At 39.0% G+C, this 21,527-nt stretch overlaps 1 protein-coding gene across 2 annotated transcripts in view; it reads left to right on the top strand.

Moving 5' to 3' along the window:
* Positions 1-21,527, top strand: part of LOC110956362 (zeta-sarcoglycan) — a 352,883-nt gene that overhangs the window by 317,747 nt on the left and 13,609 nt on the right. For both annotated transcript variants that reach the window (XM_022201767.2, XM_051945531.1), the window contains exon 7: positions 7,885-8,008. In XM_022201767.2, coding sequence (XP_022057459.1) covers positions 7,885-8,008 — 124 coding nt within the window. The remainder of the gene's footprint in view (positions 1-7,884; positions 8,009-21,527) is intronic.

The following is a 21,527-nucleotide window of genomic DNA, read 5'->3' as shown; positions in this document are numbered from 1 at the left end:
TTTCTCTGCATAAATAGTGGAGGTCTCAGTGGAAGGAGTAATGAGAAGCACAGAAGTGAGACAGTGGACTTCTCTGGAACACTTATTGTCACTAATTGACAGTTATTTGTCAGCTGTACGGAAAAATAATTTGAGCTCTGCAAACTGACCTTGAATGCTTTTTCAGTGATGCAAGCACCGCCATTTCTTCTCCGATAAGAGTCCGTTTTTCAACGCTACATTGCTAAACAGACTTTAGAAAGACTGTATTGAAAATCCAGGCAACAGTGTAGAAACTCAGTGAAACAGAAGTTGATACACTTGTGATCACTGAAACACCACTGAGTACACCAGTGATTTCCAATTAGCCAAACTGCATGAACAGAGTTATAAAATAACCTTTGAACACCAGAAGCCTTTAGGACCTACTGACGCTGTCTGACTGTCTAATTACTGCATCATGGCTCCATATGAATAAGAATTTTAAGAAGAATATAAAAATCCTATTGTCTGACTTCATAAAGATTTAAAAGGATATGAGAAGTTTGGTGAAGAATGACTAATCAGAGGCGTAAAGGCTGTCATCCTAAATTGATGCCACAGACACGGTGCTACTTTTACAGTCTATCTGACAGGAATGTGCTTCAGGCTTGTTACAGTGATTATTAATGAAAGCTGCAGTTCCTGTTACAGCTCAGACAGTGTTAAGTGCATAACATAAACCTCTTTAAATGACATCTGAGAAAACAACACTTGCTTGCTCTTCAGCACTAAACAAGATAAAAACTTTTTTTTTTTTTGCAAAATGCATGAAAAGAAGTTTCTTGAATATAGAGAGCACAGTATTTGGTCAGATTATGAAAGATGCATTTGTTTAGGTGGTGTCCAGTATTCTGGCACGAATCTAGTTGGGACGACCACAGCATAGTCCCTGCAGTGGAGCATGGTGGTGGGGGTGTGATTATATCCTGCATTAGTGTACAAGCTGTTGGAGAGATGACATTTATAGATGGCACAATAAATGGCTGTGAATATGAAAAAGAAAATACTGGCTGACAAGGCTCCCAGTTTACAAAAGCTTGGCAGAAGAGGAACATTCCAGTATGATAACGATCCAAAATACGCTGCCAAAATTCAGTCACCTGACTTGAATCCAACCGAAAATAAGTGGGATAATTTAACGAGGAGGGGTAGGGTGACACAACTCTTCCAGCAAAGAGCATCTGAAAGAAAATGTCTAAAGAATGGCAAAGCGTCTCTCCAGATATTTGGTATCCTTCATGCCAAGAAAGTTTGAGTCTGTCGTTAAAACAAAGCTGGGCATACAAATTTTTAGAAAATGTAGTTGAATATTTGAATCACAGTAATGAAAGGTTTACTTGTGATGCATTACGTTCCTGCTATAGGGCTTGTATTTTCCATGTAGTTTATCTAAACTGTTCACATTCAGTTTTATACCAGTTGCCAGCTTATAGTTTACCAGTGGTAATGTTTTATATGAACCTTCAATGATTGGTTTGCCAGAGGCGAAGAGAGGAGCAACAGAAATAGAGGAGGCTACAGCTGTGGCTGCATTTCAGGTAATGGAAACAGCGAGAGCAAACACTTAGAAAGCATCAGCAGTGTTCGCTGAATTACTCTTATTGTCAGAAGGGGGAGGTACTGCTGATTAGAAGTTATTGGAAATTAGAAATATGTTCATTGCATAACAAACGAAGTTGTTGTTATGTGTCACACTAAATTTCAAATTGCTAACAAATGGGATTGTTGTTTGTATAAAACTCCTCATTTATATTTCTGTCAGATAGTTGAGACATTACATTTCTTCAAAAGCACTTGAAATATTCTCCTTTGTGATTTGTCTTCTTTTTTAATATCTAAGGCCGCCGTCCACCCTCCCTTTCTCCTTTCCCCCTCCCAAAAATGCATTAAGATAAAAACCATTTCATGTTGATGTATTTCTGTCCTGCTTATCTTGTCAGGGTGGACAAATATGGACTCTGTATAAAACGGCCTTGTCACTGAAGGTCAAAGCAGATCGGGGCGAGAGAGAGAGAGAGAGAGAGAGAGAGAGAGAGAGTAATAATGCAAGAATTGGGAGCAGAGAGGGAGGAGAGACAGCAGTTTTCTCTAATAATAATGAATTGCAAAGATAAGAGCTTAGCTGCAGACGCCTCCTGCTATCTGCACCATGAAAAAAGACGGTCACACTGGGACCTGACCAGAAACTTTTTGTGCCTGTATGTTTATGTTTGTATAGGTATGCCACTGAATGACTCAGACTCTGGGCTTCAAACTGAGAATGTGTGCCTGCAGAATAAAAATTCAAAAATATCTCGATTAACCCTTTCCACACTAAAGGTCTCTGTACCAGCACCATGCTGTATTGGTCACTGAAATTCAACCTGCCATCATTTTTGGGGTTGCAGAGCATAGCATGTCCACCCTGTTCTACTGCTGTCGCGCTTCTTTTCTGTTCGGAAGTTGCAGTTTAGATTTTATAAATTCATGAATTCATAAATATCAGGGTTTATCGACTCAATGTTAAAAAGAGGCTATTTACTTTTAAATTTGCTGTTTTTGTTAAGTGCAATTAAGACTGTCAAACTTGCAAGCACTTCTTCAAATCTGGTCTCATATAACAGAGCCAATGAGACCTCAAAATATCTATTATTCATAGAGATGAAGGTTGTTGATTTTGGCCTTACACTTCTTAAGCCATTACCAACAAAATTTGGAGATGGACATTTTCAAAAATGACCTAGACTTTATAAGCTTACCAAGCAATTTTCAGTTGATGAATCCTCAGACAGTCTTCCTTCAAACAACTTGTCTCTGATGGCAAATTTTGTTAACGTTTCCTAAAAAGTCAACTTTAATTAGTAAGTCGAAGTAGTAAGAGCATATTAGTAAAATTAAATACATGTTTTCACAAAGCACAAGAGAAGGTACATTACACTTGATATGCTTTCTCCATTTTTATGTATTGCAGTGTTTACAATTTTCAGTCATGCTAACAGCTCTATGAAACAATATGAATAAACATGAGATGCAAAGAGATGCAGGCACATTTTTGGCTAAATTCATCATTTAGAATTTTAACCTGCTGCCATTTGGTAATCATTAGCAATCATATAGTATTTTATAAAGCTAATGGGAGAGTCAGTTGTGGTATAACAGTTGACACTGCTACAGGAAAATATTAGTGATTCACCAAGGTTATTGCAAATCATCCTAAAAGAGACCTGAATGTCTGTACCATATTTATGGCAGTCCAACCAAAAGGTGTGAAGATGTGTTACTCAACTTCAAAACTGTCAATCTCATGATGAAGCTTAAAGAGATGAGCGGAGTCTTTGCAGTTCATCCACAGGGGACAATGAATGTTTGTACAAAACCTCGGGGAAATGTATGCCACAGATGAGATGTTTCAGTCTGCACCACAACCGTGATCAGACCCAACACTGCCTATCTAGGAGTGTGGCTAAACTTTTTCAAAGGTCAATCGTATTGCCAATGACAGATATCATTTATTTTAAAACTGCTATAAGGGTAATACGGATTTCTATTACAAGCTTTTCGTCATTAGAGTGAAAAGAGCCGAGGCATACTCTTGAAAAAAACTCTTCAAGGGCCATCCATTCTTTGTGAAAGGCTTAAGGCATTATTTTCCTCAAATTCAACACTTAAGAAGTATTTCCGACGTCGATATTAGAATGCTGATAGCTCAAATACACAAACACAAGACACATTCATAATTAAGGACATCATCGTTCAAAGAATAACTGGCCTCCAGACTATCCTCTATTACATAAATTATCCAAGGTTAATCAAGTTGAAACTTGTATGAAATCTCAAACCCAATTTTTCAGCTTGTAATCGATGTTCACGCCAATTTTATTATGAAACCCATCCATCCTGGTCATACCCATAATAATGCATCACAGAGTGGCTTTTTTTTTTTTAGGGTTTTTTTCATTGCCAGGTACTGACAGTGACAGACGTGATTTTTGTTCTAGAACTGAACACATTATAATACATTTTACAGCATTTTCCACTCAGACACTCCTCATCCACTCCTTTTTTTTCCCCTCATGCTGCTTGGGTTACATTTTTCCTTTAGTGTCAATAGCAAAGCAAGCCTAAAAAATAGTTTGTGGTGGTCAAATTGTGTACCTGAATAGCTGACGTGCAGACATTTTGTCCAGATATGCTATGTCTCTATATGGGCAGTTTAAAGTGAGGGAAGCCCAGAGGAAAGAAAAAGAAAAGGTGGCATGTTTTGCAGAAAACAGACATGCCAGTTAAAACGGAGGTGAAAACTAACAGAGAGTGTGATGCTGAGAAGGAGAGAGAGGGAAGAGAGACATAGGGGGATAGGTAGTCTGTATGTATGTGTGTGCTTGTCCATCAGAGCTGGTTTCAGCGTGCAGCAGCATGGCTGTAATTGCCTCAGCTGTCAGATGAGCCAAAGATCCACACATCAATGCTGTTGACAAAGGCAGCAAGCTTTCTTTTCTCTCTCGGTTTCTCTCTTTGTATCCATCTGTCTCCTGCCCTCCATTGCACATTCAAATCCACATTTTATATTACCTTCTACCTGTCTGTCGATCATCCAGTGATCTTCCTGTCTCTCTCTTTGATTCTCCTTTTCTTAACCTCTGACTGCAGCCGCATACACTCTGGTTTTACTGATCAATAAGTCAGGCCCAATGTGAAGTGTCTGCTTCCAACACTTATTATATCACTTCGATGCTCAGCACTGCACAGCAGCAAACCTTCCATCAGCTATAATCCACCTTACGACTTCTCCACCACCTCCAATACCTTTACCTTCAACCCAGAATAAATACCTCAGTTATCTCTGCGAAGGAACTGCCACAGATTGCTGACAGAAGATTTGGTTTCATTTTTAAAGTTTTTAATAAACTGTCACATTACAGAAATTTGGAATCAAATCTAGACATGTTTTACATGCTAGTAAAGGCCAGATAAAACTAAAAGCATGAAGGAAGCATTGTGAAACAATGACATTTTCTGCTATTTCACCACACAGCACAATATAAGTCATTTATTCTGAATGGCACTCATAATCTCCAACTTTCTGTAAAATAAGAGTAGAAAATTGAGGTGGAATTACTTAATTCTAATGCAAAGCAGACTGCTTGAAGTATTTTCTTAAATCAAGTGACATTATCTTGATGCGAGTGATCTGCTTTGCTTCAGTCTGTCCTCACTTAGTGAGGAAAATGCCTACAATCCAATGAATCTGCATTTGAAATGAGTGGAATTCAATTAATTTGTTGTTGGTTTACTTCATCCATAAAGATGCATTTCAGGAAGCCACATTCACCTGAATTACCTCTCAAGGTGAACCATTTTTGGCGTGGAGTAAAACAGTCACCTCATAAAGCAGAAACACTCTCAAAATGAACCTAATAACAGGAAAGGGGCAATGTTGAAGCAGGAATATCTTCTAAATGTTCATTACCAAACATTGGAACCCAGTGCCAAGGGACCTTTCCTGTCTGCTAATAGTTTACTATTCAGATTGAAATCCTTAAATGTGGAATTATTCCCTTAGCAAAGTACTTGTGAGGAGTTTATATACCGTTCTCCATCTGGGAGACTCTAGTTTAGTGAAGGACATTAGCAGAAGTAGCTTGACACAACCACCAAGGCATTGATCCTTCTTTATGTTTCTGTTTTCCTGCCACAAACAGGATCCATGTCAGTTTTTCTAGCCTTTAGCTCAGCAGGGATTGGGAAAACCAGCCTTCTGGAGTGCCTTTGGACAATGCATGTCTGGAAAACTGCCCTGATGGCAAAGCATTTTCCCAGTTTGGTCTCTGTTGTGAGCGTGCTGTTTAATTAGTCATACTACCACTTCATAAATTGCAGTTCTGTCTGCTTTGCTGAAGGCGTTCTTTATTTAATTTCACTTGCCAACATGCCCTTGAGCGGAGCACTGTGCTTATCTGACACCACCAAACTGTTTAATCATCTCATATTGTTCTCAACTTTGAGTCACAGACTTTGCTACTGGCCCTTAGGAGAGTGATGCCAATCATGGGCAGAGCACTTGTGAGCAGTGTAGTATAGCGGTTCTGCAATGTTTATATTCATTCATACAAGTTTTCTCGAAGACAAAGGAATGAGTTGCAGTTGCAAAACAGTAAAAGTAAAATACAGTGAAATGAAAAAAACATTCAAATGAATCTTTTACTCTAAGGTAAAGTACAGTATGAACCTCTCTGATGTTGTATGTATTAAACATCACTGAAAGCATAATTATGTTCTTTCTAGATTCTTAGACCCTTGAAATCTATGTGATGCTTCTATGTGATATGTAAAAATTGAGTGAATCTGCTAGTCCTCTCCAGCTTCTTGAATTCAGTTTCAACAGTACTTACCAAATTGTGGGAAAGACAGTACTCACCATCTTGCCAGTGCCTTAGAACTCTCACTGGGACAAACAATACAGTATGGACCCATGCTGCTGGCAGTACCGCACCATTAATGCTCTTAGTTTGCAAGCCTGTCCATGTTGAAAGGAATAATACTACATACACTCCCCTCCAAAAGTATTGGAACACTGAGGCCAATTCCTTTCTTCTTCTTTTTTTTTTTTTTGCTGTAGGCTGACAACATTTAAGTTTGACGTCAAGCAATGAATATGAGACGAGATCCACATTTCAGCTTTCATTTCCCTATATTTACATCTTATATTTCAATGTTATATTTAATAATAGGTAGGCCAGGCTGGAATTTGCCAAAAAAGTACAGAGATGAGCCTTAAAAATTCTGGGACAAGGTTTTATGGACTGATGAGACAAAGATGAACCATTATCAAAGTGATAGAAAGGCCAAAGTTTGGAGAAAGAAAGGATCTGCTCATGATGCCAAAGATACAAGCTCATCGGTGAAACACAGCGGAGGTAATGTCATGGCTTGGGCTTGCATGGCTTCTTCTGGGATGGTCTCATGAATCTTCATTGATGATGTAACACATGATGGCAGCAGCAAAATGAACTCAGAATCCACAGAAACATTTTTCTGCCAATTTAAAGAAAGATGCAACCACACTGATTGGGAGATCCGTCATTATGCAGCAAGATAATGACCTCAAACACACTGCCAGAACAACAAAGGAGTTCATCAGGAACAGGAAATGGAAGGTTTTAGACTGGGCAAGTCAATCTCCAGACTTCAACCCTATAGAGCTGCATTTTACCAGCTAAAGAGGAGACTGAAAGCCGTTACCCACCAAAGCAAATGACTGAAAGAGGCTGTGGTGAAAGCCTGGAAAAACATTGCAAAAAAAGAATGCAAAAATTTGGTGATGTCAGTGGGTCACAGGCTTGATGCAAAGGATTTGAAACTAATTATTAAGTCGTATTCATTTTAATCTATTTTACGTTTATCTGTTGCAATTCTTTTGCTCACCTAAAAATTTGTTGTTCCGTTACAAGTAATGCTATCTTCTAAATTGTGTAACAGATCAGATGTAAATACCTGGAAGTAAAGGCTAAAATGTTAATCTCTTGTCTCAAGTTTAAAACGCACAAGGGAATATGGAAAGAAATAGCACTTAAAAATTCATTCTTCAACTTCAAGTTGGGATTTCAACAACGATTATGTATTTTAATGATTTATTTTATGTAATTCAAGCGTATTGTAAGATATTTCTTTACCAGTGCACCTGCTGTTTGCTGTTGCGTTTGCCTGAGCTGCTTGAAGATTGAGAACCTTGATTACACTCAACGTATAATTGATCCAGCAGTAATATACTATTGGTCTGACTTAAACCAACCTGTCCTTATTCTGACTGTATGTCTGCACAGATGTCTTTTTTCCCTGTTTCCGCTGTTACCAGCATGACTAGACTGTGTTTATGTTTCTCAGGCTGGAGTCTCCGACTCGGACCCTGACCCTGGAGGCCCCCAGAGGGGTGGAGGTCAATGCTGGAGTAGGTGACTTCACAGCATCCTGTAGGAAAGACCTCTTGTTGCAATCGTCAGAAGGAGAGGTGAGTTTGTATACTTACTTTTATTGCTTTTTCTGGGTGCATTTTTGTATGTGAAATCATCTGTATGAACTGATTGTTATATTTTAGTGTGTTGGATATTTGTGAAAAGGAGTGAGAAGCTGACAATAATAGCGATGCTCATGTGTAAATACAAAGGACAAAACAAACTAGCAACACTAGTTGGATGTTTGTGTTGGTGTGTGTGTGAGGTCTTTAGACTCTGTGGCTCCTCTATAGTGTTGGGCCCACTTCATTAAAGTACCTTATTAGGCTAATGAGCGTCATCAATCTAGGCGACCTTGTCCTCCTTTTCTCCCCTCCTCTTCTCATCACTCCTTTCTTCCCCTCTTCTATTTGGGAGAAGTGACTTCATTAAAGCTGGTTTGATGAGGTTCCCTGTCAGTTGTTGCTACCGTGTGTGTGTTTGTATGTGTGTCATTGTTAGCCTGCTATCTCACTGTCAAACTCTTTGCATAGCAGCCTGCCACGTTGCGTGAGCACCGAAGCAGACTTAGCTATTATCCATATGTGTGTCTGTAAGCCTGTGTGTGTGTGAATGTGTGTGAGTGTGTGTCAGCCTGCCATATTGCATGTCCGCTGGAGCATAGTGTGTCATTAACTTAGTAATTAACAGAAGAATGACCCCCCTCTCGTTGCACTCACTGTCATTGTCAGTCACACTCACAAACTCCTCTCTATCACAAATGCACACACTTTCATGTTCTTATGCTCGGTGCAGTATGTTATACACCAGCATTCCCACAACACACAAACACATCCACAACACAGACATTAACATTAAAAGCTGGATGCTCCACTCTGTTTCTCATTTCCTCTCTTGTGCCACCTATCTTATTCTTTTTTTCTTCTCCTTCCTGCTCTTCTTTTCTAACCAACCTATTCTTCCTTCTCATTTCCGTACTTGTACAAAGTACACAACTTCATCCACATGACCAGATAATGGAAAGTCTGACTTAAATGAAGCACACAAAGGTCACCAAAATCAGCTCTGGCATATGGTGATAAAATAATAAGGGAGATTTTTGAGAATACAACAGTGGATGAACTTTCCAAATAAATATTAAATATGTGCAATATGCCGAATTGGAGCTGTGGATGATACATACAAGGTTTAGAGAAGTGGCGCATTTTTTGGCAGTCATGCTAAAAAAAAATTAAAAAAAAGACATAAAAAAGCAAATTAATGAAAATCTGTTTTGCCAACACTGTCGTGTTTGTCTGGGAAATTATTGCTAGAGTGATAAATGTCTTCCTATGTAGGTCTGGTCACTGTGCAGGATTCCAACTAATATTTAATGAAGTATGAAAAACAAAAAGTAGTCAACTTTTTAACTGCACAATGACATGAGCGACTCTGCTACATTGCCTATACTATTTTTTATCGATTATACCATTTTATTGCACATAATTACATATCCAACTAACTGGAAAACCTGTCCCTGCAGAGAAAATTCTTAAAGGACAGTTGCAGTTTATTTCAACCTGGCATAGTTCCCATTATTGTAGTGGCTATATGGATCACTGCATTTTCTTTCAATATAGAGATTCGTGGGAAATGGGGAGTTGCACAAAATAACATGTGAATCACGTAGGTTTGGGTAACTTTCTCCCTTTTCTCTGGGTTTGAGTTTGATTGAAAGCAAACTTAGAAAAGCCAGCTTACTCCATCTCCAGCCAGAAATACTCACCACCTATCATAAACTGTCAGAGAGGCACAAAAAAATAAATAAATACTAGATTTGAGAAAGCACACATATTATAATTTTAGAGTTTGTCATTTTTGCGTGTTGTGTGTCAATCCTGGGGTACACTGGTGGCCTCCATCTAACCCTGAAAACCTGCACCAGATAAAATGTTTATAGTCTGGGCAGATGGAAGGATGGATTTGAAGTGAAAGCACAAATTACGTATTTGAAGAATCCCCCCCTTGACACCTGCAGGCTGTGTGACAAGCAAGATTACAAAGAGTTCTGTGTGGGGTTACACAGAGTCCAGAAGTACCGAAATCTCAAGGATAGTCTCGGTTCCAGTGAGTGAGTACTGAATCAATGAATCATTTTTGAGGACAGATAGTTGCCTGAGTCTGCAGCTTCGATGGCATTTGTTTTTATCTTGTTCTTTCGGTCTAAGTCATGCACTTCGCTGACGGAGGACAGACATCCAATCACCAGCTCAGCAGTGTACAGGACATGTTCAAGTGTGTCCTTGAAGCGAGCCCTAGTGGTGCCAATGTGAGAGTAACTGACTGAGACTTTTGCAGCGGTGTACATGTGTTTTTGACGCTATCCGCAAATCTTCTTCTCACATTGTGGCTTCTGTGTCTATCATATTTTTATGGTTTATGATTTTACAGTTGAATTGGAAATGTGTATTGAAAACGTTAAAGGGAGAAAAAAAACTTTAACAAGGCCCTCTGCCTCTTATTTAAACTTGCACTCTAACGCTTTACTCCTCACTGTGTCTCTCATTTTCTGCCAGTGAATTATTGCCTTTCTACTCCTCTTCCGTGCTCTCCTCACTTGTCTCATTCCTCACCTTCCCTGTGACCTACTCCTCCTTTCTCTTCTTCTCTTGTTTTTCTTTTTCTACATCTTTCTCTCATTCTCGCCCTCCTCCTCCTCCCTCCTCTTCTCCTCAGCCTCTCAGTCCTTCATCTCTCAGTAACCCAGCCTATCTAATTAACTTTCCACTGCCAGGGTTATACATCACTGTAGCTGTCACTTCACAAGGAAGGGGGAGGGGAATTATAATTTTACCTCTTTTCTGTCATCTCTTTCTTTCTCTCTCCCTCGCTCCCTCTGTTTCATGTGTTCTTTTGTCTCTTTCTGGTCTTTGTTCATCCATTATCTCCCTCTGTTTCTGTCTTTCTCCCTCTCTCCCTCTGTCATCCCTGCATAAATAGATGTCTCCCTATTGATGGCGAACATTAGCATGAAGCAGAGTGTAACAAGGGTTGTGGTGTGGGCTTTTAGCAAAGCTTGATACCATGAAAGGCTTGAGGATATGAAGGATTTGTGGTGCACTGTTTCTCAACCTCGTCACCTTTTTACTGCAACACTTGCCAGCCAAATGCACAGAAAGAAAGCCCTCTTTTCAGTAAGGTACAGCTTTTTAAATGCCAAGGAAACCTTATCAGCATGCGTAAATGTATTCAGAAAGGCTCGGGTTTTCCAAATATTGAAAGGAGCAAGGTCACACTTGAAAATAATATAACTATTAGAATATGATCTCTTTATAAGGCAAGGGTTGAGGGCAGAAGATGTTATTGCACCCCAGACTAATTACCTTCATGTAAAAATAGGCAAAATCCTTTCTTTATGGTTGATTCTCGCTTTCTGTTCTCCTTGAGGTACTCCGGCACACCAAATTACATCATCTGATATTCAAACAGATTCCTGAACAGAACATTTTGAAGCTGCACTTTTCTCCTACTCATGCAGACACAATAACTCGGGGATGCATTAGTGCATCTCTTTGTTTTCATTAGACTGAATCACCACAATAACCAGGCATGGTTCAATTATGAGAAAGCTCTGTTCTGAAGGAAAATAAATAAACCTCTCCACTAGCCCATCATAAAATGCTGTGAAATTTTGTTAGAATGAAAAGTAGTAAAACAGCATGCATTTCTCAAAAGGTATTATCTAAATTGAAGTGTTTCTGAACTTCTAGCAGAACGTGTCCTCTTTGTAGAGACAATCTTCCAACCTATTGATATGCATAGTAAGAAGAAATCCATTTTTTCTTGGTAACATTTAATGTCGTTTAGGTTTAGCAACTAAATTATAAATCATCAACAGTGTCACCTATATATAACCTGCAGCTTTTCCTTTACTGAGACTTTTATTATTAATATTATTATTAAAAACCGTTACATTTGAACATAAAACCATCTCACAATGCCTTAATTCTTTGCTTGGATTCCCAGGTTAACAGCTATGATACAGTACAACACTGACAACCCAGAAAAAGCACTGTCATAGGTCGCCGGAAGTTTGACAGTAGATAAAAATAAGTGCTATCTGGTGTTGCTGTGATACATTTGCGTTTCAAATTACTTTCCTTCTCACCTTTCTCATAGTCATATCTGACCAAACGACGTGACCATTTTTCTCGGGAGGGAAACACACTTCCTGCTTCACCTTGCTTTGCAGAAACACACACTCAAATGCACACTCAAATTGTGGTATCCTTGGTTTGTTAAGAGCGTAAAAAAGAAAGTGGTCCACTCAGTCACTGAGAAATGAATTGATTCACTCAAAATAGGTTTAGCTTAATGGGTGTCGGTTCTAACCTAAAGAATGCACAAATGAACACAATTAAGTCAAACAAAACCAGATTAGACGCCTCAATAAGGGGGGACTAAAGCATATGGATGGACCTGAAAAGAAGGGAGCAGAGGTGAACCAACAGAAAAACTGCTTCTCAAACTTAAGGACGGATCCTTCATGGTTGTATGCTATGTCACTGAATCCTGCCAAAGGACTGTTTGTGCCTAATGTCTAGGATTCTTCAAACTCTGCCAAGAACATAGTAGTTTGATGAATTTTCAAGGATCCTTGGCATTTGTAAATCATCCACAATCCTAATGTGGAACTGAAGGCAGGACCTTTCAATGACACACTTGTGCACTCAATAGACTGTTCAATCGCATGTTCTGCTAGAAAGGAATTTTGTCTGGACTTGGCTTGGAATGATTCATCCTACCAAGGACATATCCCAGTATTTGAGGAAAACCAATATTTCTATACAGCCTAGACCACAGTTTGCCTTTTACAACCTTTTACCTCACAACCACTCTCTTTTGTACACTTATTCACAGATATATAGCTGAGTTCAAAAATTCCAAAAAATAAATAAACTAATAAGAAAAAAATCTAAGATACACTGTTTGTGCATGATGAATCTACATGTGTTTTCATCTTTTGAGTGCACATCATTGTCCCGGCAATTGCTGCCTTCTTTCCAAAAAATGTATACATATGCAATTGAACAATTTGCAAAAGTAGGAGTTCTGAGGGAACTTGTTTTAAACTTATGAAGACAGGAGGTCAGAGACAATCAGCCAAGTAAAGAGAAAAACTGACATGAAGAGACAAAAGGAGAAGCAGACAAATCAGTCCAATAAATACAGACTAGCACACGGGTTGAAGAATACTCATCTCAGCCAGATATAGACCATCATGTTGTTTTCTACTGTTTTATTTCCCCTCGACATGCCTGAGGGTTGTGCTGGCTCTTCTCTAAAGACAATGCCATGCCCTAAACCATTTTATGACAGTAATGGCTAGTGATGCAATGTGTGGATTGTCCTCAAGGTGTGGTTGACCACAAGGTGACAGAGTCAATTCTACAGCAATTTGTTTATTTATGAACAGCACTGTAACAATCTGTGGCATTTTCATCTGCATTTTCTATGGAATTTTGATATCCCCTTGTTCCTTAATGTAACACTGACAAATCAGCTTTCACACCTCACATACCTTCTGCAGCTATCCACTGTTAATGCCATCCAGTTCAGCATGCCCCTAGCAAATAATGATTTGTCTTCACTGGACTATACAGCCCCTGTCAGATATGCACTCATTTCAGTTAATCCGGTCACAACTAAATGTGTCGGCATCATGTCTGAATGCACACCCAGGTCACTTTTCTATAAAAGTAGTGCTGGCAATCATTCTAGGCTGGTCCTACTAGCGTTTCCATATCACTTTCCACGCAGCATAAGTCTGAACTGCCCCATCACATTAGTGGATGAACATACGCAAGCAACAGTACTTCAAGTTGTGTGAAGTGATTTCCAGAGGGATTTTTCCACATTTCAACATCAGTACTGGTGGAAGACATCACAGAGAGGCTTAATGCACAGTTTGTTTGACAAAATCACAACGCCCCTTACTTACTCAGTTTTCTCAATGGCAATTTAATCAACTGCAGATCTATTATGCTACCAAATGAAATGGCAATAAAAATAAAACTTTGCTGCGATTGAAACAGACACAAACAACTTAGAATAATGATACCCATCAATAATAAATGGAACTCTTTTTTTTAACCTTTTTTAGATGTTAACAGGAGCTGAACTTTGTTGCTTCCAGCTGTTTAGGAGTATTTCCTCTGATTTGACAACAGACAGCATTAGGATCCACAAACATCTCCAAAAAGAGAGCTTTTTTTTTTTTTTTTTTTTTTTGCATTTTCTGTGTGGAACAATTACAGTGCCAGGAACTACATTAAATTCTTATCATTAAAAATTCTGTTTAAGGGAACACAGGCAGCAGATCAGTCCAAGCCACTGGACTGATCTGCTCTCTGTTGGACAACTTATCTTCACATCAGACAGGTGAGCTGTCACACACAGAGCCACAGTTTATCAGCTGCAGTTTATTATTTTGATACTTTGGGGCCTTACTCAGGTTGAGTCTGAGCTTTCAGTTTTGACTATTTAGGAAATCAGAGGTAAACGGAGCTGGTAGTTATTTGGACACTTTGATCAGCTACTATTAGTTTAGATTTTGTCTGTTATTGCTTGATAATTGCAATTACATTATCCATCAGTTGGTGTGTTGTCTAATCTTGACTAAATGACAGATTTCTTGCCTACAGTGTCTCTTTCTGGCATGTGGGAGTTATGTTTGAATGAGGCTGTGACGAACATAAATGTGAAAGTGACCTTTGTCTGACTGACAGATTGCTGTCGCTTTAACGGACTGATGAAGCCAGCAATGTTCCATGTCCCATGTCTGAAAAGGGGAAATTAACATGAAGTAATTTATTGATTAGACCTGCATGATTCACATGCTTGTCAGTTTCATATCACAGCATGTCACTTCAGTTAATTTTCTTCTCTAATGAACTGAAAAGCATTTGTTTTTTATAGGTTTTACAGTTACAACTTTTGAGCTATGTTTGTGTTTTTTTTTAAATAGTCATTTTTTAACATTTTTTTTTGTAATTCTACTGCCAAGCAGGAACTTTTCCAAAGTAAAATAACAGTGTTTTCAAATGGTGAAAGTTTAAACCTATTGATTATTCCTTCACCAATCTAGAATCTCTGAATCTCCCTCTGAGATAAAAACACAATAAGATGTTTTGTTTCGATGTGAACTTTACAAGTGCAGCAACTCAGCATTGAACATTTAGTATCTATCTATGACATCTTTTCTTTCTCAGTGTTCACACTGCACTGCAGCACTAAATGCCATTCCTACTGTGCGTCATAAAAATATCATCTCTCTGTGTGTCTTTTTTAAGTGGAAAAAAAATCTACATATTTCCCTAAAAAGAACACCTTATCCAAATAGCATTCCTTTTCATCCCGTCTCATACAAGCTTTCCCCGACCGCTGACACCATCAAATAAACAGAGAAGAGCGGATGAAGGGAGGATAGAAGGAGGATCGGATGAGTAGGAGGAGGAGGAGGATGGCAGAAAATAGATGTTTCTGTCGATTTTGCAGGAGAAAATAAAGGCGTGCGGGACAGCAAGGCTTAAAGCCAAATCAATGTTGTCAGCAGCTGGCACTTAAGAAGGGGCCATTAAAGTTTAAAAAGTTTGGAAAGCAGCGCTGGAATTAGGGCCAAATGGGTTAGAGGTAGGGGAGCGCTGGCTTCCATTAAAATCAAAGCCAACAAGAGCTGACAGATCCTCTCAAGATTCCTGTAGTCCTCCTTGCTTTTTTATTATCTACTCCCTTTCTCTCTCCCTCTCTCCCTCTCTGTCTCCCCTTATATCTTTCTTTTCTACATTCATTCACTCTAAGGGTGATTTCCATTCTTCTAATTTATGCTTCTTTCTCCTATTCTTACTCCTCCATGACCCGGAAATTGCTCTCGCTTTACCTTCACTGATAATGTTTCTATCCCTTAAACAAATTGCAGGTGACACGAGTAGCAAGGTTCCTCGAGAGGCTTTGAGCAAGAAAACACAGGTGTATTCTATGTGTTCTTTTTGTTTTGTTTTATTGAACAACAACTCTACTTCTATCAAAGTGTTGAGTGATTGAAAAGCAGAAAAAAATTTGAAACATGTCTGCAAGGAATGTTTTAAAGCTCATTCATGATTTAGACAGAATACTTTTCTTTAATGAATAAAAATCTTGTTACGGCTGTCATGAATAATGTAGCTATTGGTACTGCCATTTCTGTTCCTACAGATGTTTTTTTGACCTGAAGTATTAGAAGTTGTGCAGTGTTGTTAGTTTCCATTTTCTGCCCAATCAGACCAATCGGGTTCGAGTCCAACCCGTGGCCATTTACTGCACATCTTTCCCCCGCTCTTCTCCCCACGTTTCCTGCGTCTCTCTCCACTGTGCACCACAATAAAGACAAAAAGGCCAGAAAAAAATGATAAAAGAAATGCAAAAAAAGCCTAAAATCATTTTTATTGTCTCCACCTCTGTACTCTGATGATTTTTGCTTGACATTTCAACAATCTTATTATCTGCGCGTCTCATCATTCATGCCGTACATTCCCACAGCTTTTCTGAGCAACATCTGTGATTTTCTCCATCTCACCTTCTTTTGTCTATTCTGTGAATAGAAGAAGTTTTATTTTATGACCCACGACTCAATACATTAAGCCGTTTTGAAAAAAAAAAAAACAACAAACAAACAAAAGCAAACCAGAACCTGGAACCAACATTTAAGCTGAGCTAAAAATCAGACATGTTTCTATCATCGTCTTTTGTCACATGTAGAAAATCAGAGGACTGAACTTGTTACCTGTTGGACAATAGCCTTAACCTTAAACACAATTGTTTCTCACGATGTGGAAAAATCAGTACTGTGGAGTGACTGAGAAATGGGGAACAGAGGAGCAGGTAGATGTTGGAGTCGGGTAGCTGAGGCTGGTGGGATTAACGAAAGGCATCATTCACATGAATGGAAAATGGCATAAAAATGCAAAGCCTGAGGCAAGTGCAATGCGGCTGACAGCGTGAGGCCAGGCTCATGCTACAGGAGTTGACAGCTGATTTACCTATGTTACACCTCTCCAGGAAATTGGAAGTTAAATCTAATCTGAAATCTTGGCCTGTTTAGAGGGTGTAAGGTCCGGTCTTAAACCTCATGTTATTAATGAACATGTTTGATGTTTAGGAGTGAAAACCAGGCTTGTGTGAAGGTGTGATAGACCTGCACAGTGTTTGCTTAGTGTTGTTGCCCAATGCTCATTGTTATTATCAAAATTATACTTAAAAGTGTCTTTATTATTAATAACATCACCATAACAACCAGTTTGACATTACTCAAAAACAATTTCAAATGCTTTAATTGTGTTTATGTAACAACACCTCACCTTCAGGATGTGGTTGCATTTTCTCACCTTAGAAACAAGAGAACGAGGCTTCAATCATGTCAGGAGAAGATGTGATAGTATAGTTGCTAGAATGCACCCGTCAAGGCAGTGTAAAATCCAAAAGAGCATAATCCGATTTTTCTGAGGTGAACATCAGTCTCATTCTTGAATAACCAATAGCAAGAAAGCCATGAGAAATTTAAAAAAAAAAAAAAGCAAAATTACACTACATAAAATTAGTTGTTTTGTTTTGTTTTTTTTACATTTTGCGACTAGCAGCTTGTTTGGTAAAAAGCTACCACTTCCATAAACTCTTGGGGAAGACACCTTGAATACCCTATATGGCACATTTGCATCTATGTATTGTTCATGCTCACTCCAATATGCTGCTGACTTCAGCGAGGTGAAATGAGGTTAACTACAGAAAGTTTTTTGCAAAGTTAAGTTACCATGGGGTTTTATTGTTTGTTGACACAATGCTGGGTTTATTAAGTCACTTCAGCCTGGAGGTGTTATTGGGGTGGTACACTGGGACTAGCTTTTTTCCCCCTACTGCTTGTTGTTTTACCTGCGGGTAAGGCAGAATGGTGAGTGAATTAGAATGCTGGCATGGGGTAACTCCCTGTCCTACACACCGATGCTGTGAAAGTCTCGCAAATATGTAAACACACACATATACGCAAATCCCACACAAAATTAGCACTCAAAACTGCACAGTAAAGCAAATAGAACCATGTAGAGATTTGCCGTCACACAAACGCATACAAACATACAAACTAGCCAACTCAAAGACCTAAAAATGCACAATGCAATGGTACATTTGTATGCACAGATGTATATACACACACACAGCTCAAACCACGCTTTCACAGCTGCCCCCTTCTCTCTCAGTCTCTAGAGCCTTCCTGTTTACTTCCAAAACTTGTTTTCATCATCCAACTCCACTCTTTGAAAGTCTTCTTCTCTGTGTGTGTGCATTTATAAAAGACAAATAACAGATTACCAGATACCTGCCAATAGCTGGGAGAAGGGGATGTTTTTCAAAGGTGTGATTAATGTCAGAAAATGTATTAGCCTATACTACACACTCCCCTAGGCGATTACCATAGATGTGCGTGTATTTGTGGATCTGTCGGTGTGATGTAACTCAGTCTCAGTCTTTCAGTGTGTGTGGGTTTTTTGTGTTTTTCTGTCTCACTCTGTCCCCCTCTCTCTTACTTACTTGTGTTACCGTCTGTCACAGCATGTTCCACCGCTTTCTATATGTTGTTTGTATGTGCAGTGTGACTGCACTGTTGCAGCCTTTGTCTGCTTGTGTATGTTTTTGTGAATGCATTTGTGCATGTGCCTGCACTTGTGCGCGCGCTGCATGCGTGTGTGTCTGTGCGGTACAGTAGAGCACACTGATTTTGCTTTATGTCCCTGCTACATCTGGGTTACCGCACTCTCAGTCTCTCTCCAGATTCTGTCATTTAGTCCATTGTCAGCTCCCATTCCCGCATCTGTCCATTCAACAAGCCTAATGGTCTGTGTAATACACTCAGATAGCTTCACAGCCTCCCACCTATTTGTGTTGTTGCAGTGCGTGTGTATGTGTGTGTTCCATGTGTAAGTGCAGGGGGAGCAGAAAGAAAAGGAGAATGAGAGTCAAGGTGAGCAAAGACCAAATGAGTATATAGATGTTGAACTGTGTGTGTTTGTGTGAGCAGAATCCGGTGTGCATTTTAGTGTGTGTGCGTGTGTGATGAAGTCACGCAATCGTTGTTCTTTCAACTTTTGCCACACCTCTCCCCTTCCACTCCTCACCTCCAACATCCTCTCAGTCAACACTTTCTCGTATATTTCGTCTCTTGGTTAGTCTAAAGGTTTAAAGCCGTAGTTACATTTTGACATTGGCAAACATGTCCATTTACTTTCTGGAGAGCTATCTGTGATAATCAGTGGCATTCTCACAGCTGTCAACTAACAAGCATTATCTAACAAACTCACCTAAATTTGTCATGATTGCCTGAAGCCGTCACATTTGAAACTCGGCTAAAGAGTCCCGTGTTCTGAGTGAAGAGGCAGCCGCCCTGCTCACATTTTCTCTGCTCAAGTAGACAGCCTGAGCTAATTAGCATTTATACACACTGCATCTGTGCACTCTTGGGTGTTTCGTCTGCACAGACAAACAAAATATATAAACAAAATTAGAAATATATGAACACAGTTCCAAGTGGAATCCAACTTTGAAGTAAACCGAGCAGTGATGATTTTGAGCATACCGGTTAAGAGCCAGTTAGCATTTAATCAGATGGATAAGGGGGATGAGGACAGAGATGAGTGGCTTTAGGAAGTTTTTGACAGGTTTAGTCAAATTGAGACAATTCAGCTATACTATATAAAAATGGACTATTCAGATTTATTTATATCTATCTTTGGCAGAGCTCCCATTCTAACATGCTGAAGTGCAGCCTTAGTACCACACATGCACGTGTTGACAGTGTCTTTTAGGTATTTTGCCAATGAAATATGACCAAATCTTTCTGAAAAGCTAGATTAGATTGTTGTCATCCATGCTAAAAATATAATTCCTGCTTGTAAACAGACTTTTTGTCATCTTTTTCCTTTTACAGGTGCATTTCTTGGCCTTCCTTTTCACCTTTCTTCTTCTTCTGTCCTCCCAAACTCCACTCCCCAATTCTTCCTCCTGGTCTCCTTTTAAGCACATTCATACAGTCCTTTTTCTTCCTAAACTAGTCCTCAGCACACTCAGAACACTTGTTCTTCCCCCTGATCTCTTCCCAAAGACACTTTAACCCTCTTATCTCCTCTGCTGTCCTCCTCCTTCCACCCCCCTCCACCTTTCATCCTGGGAAAAGCTTGTCCTTTCACTGCTGCCTTCCCCTCACAGCTCACTCGCCTCCCACCTATTTTTCCGTGTTTCTTAGCTGTGCCAAAGGAAATCATCCATGAAAAATGTTTTGACCCGCCATAATTGCTGCTCTCCGCATGTTCCGCATCTCCTTGATGCTGGTGTCACGTGCTTTGCTAAACTGCTGTTGGAGGGAAATGGGTACAGATGCACGTCCATTCACACTGTATGCACAAACCCAGCCACCCATGCAGACTTGTGCATTGATGCTAAAAGCACATAGAGGCACACACACACACATTCCAATACCATGAATGTATCCGCTGCAGTGTCTCTGCAGTAATGTGTCTTTTTTTTATCACAGAGAGTTATACATACATACATATACATATACATATACATATACATATATAGTTATATATGGCATGCCGTTTAGGAAATTATATATACAATGAAAGTCGATATATATATAATGAAACTTGATATATATATTATGAAACTTGATATATATATATATAATGAAAGTCGATATATATATATAATGAAACTTGATATATATATAATGAAACTTGATATATATATATAATGAAAGTCGATATATATATAATGAAACTTGATATATATATATAATGAAACTTCTTGATATATATATATATATATATATATCAACTTTCATTATATATATATCGACTTTCATTATATATATATCAACTTTCATTATATATATATCAAATCTTTTTTTCCTACCGAGTCCCGGAAGGGACATGTCCGTATGGCGAAGCGACAATGAAGGACACTCACCCAGACGAGAATTTTATTGAGTTTTATTTTGAAATCGGCCTGAAATACACAGACATTCAAGCAGTGCGATGCGCTAAGAGTCTGCCATGCAGACCAGCGATCCTGATAATGGTAAGTTTTATTTCTCCAACATCCTGCTGTTATCCTACTATGAATATGCTAGCTACAACAGTCCCACATCAGTATTATGAACGTTCCGCCAGCTAACGCGGTCCGGACACCGGATCACTGATTAGAGGTTGGCTTTGAACTATTGTTTGCCAGCCAGTTAGCTGCTGGTAAGCTAACAAACTATGAAACAACTCCTTATAAAACCGGAGGAAAGCAGCAGCAATATTTCAGTCCAAGACCTGTATTCAGAACCTCCCACGCTGTTACACAATGACCCATTAATCATATTACTGAACTATATGGTTATCATTGAAATTTCCCTTGAAGAACCAGTGAACTCTTTGCGAACACATTTTAATTTATGTGTTGATTATGTTTCGTATCAGTAATACAAGTCTAAAAAACTGATTCAAATGATGAAGTTAACACAATGAA

Source organism: Acanthochromis polyacanthus, chromosome 3 (genome assembly GCF_021347895.1).
Source record: "Acanthochromis polyacanthus isolate Apoly-LR-REF ecotype Palm Island chromosome 3, KAUST_Apoly_ChrSc, whole genome shotgun sequence".
In the NCBI taxonomy this organism is placed as follows: Eukaryota; Metazoa; Chordata; class Actinopteri; family Pomacentridae; genus Acanthochromis; species Acanthochromis polyacanthus.
Note: the sequence above shows the minus strand (reverse complement) of the source record. Positions and strands in the feature narration are given on the sequence as shown.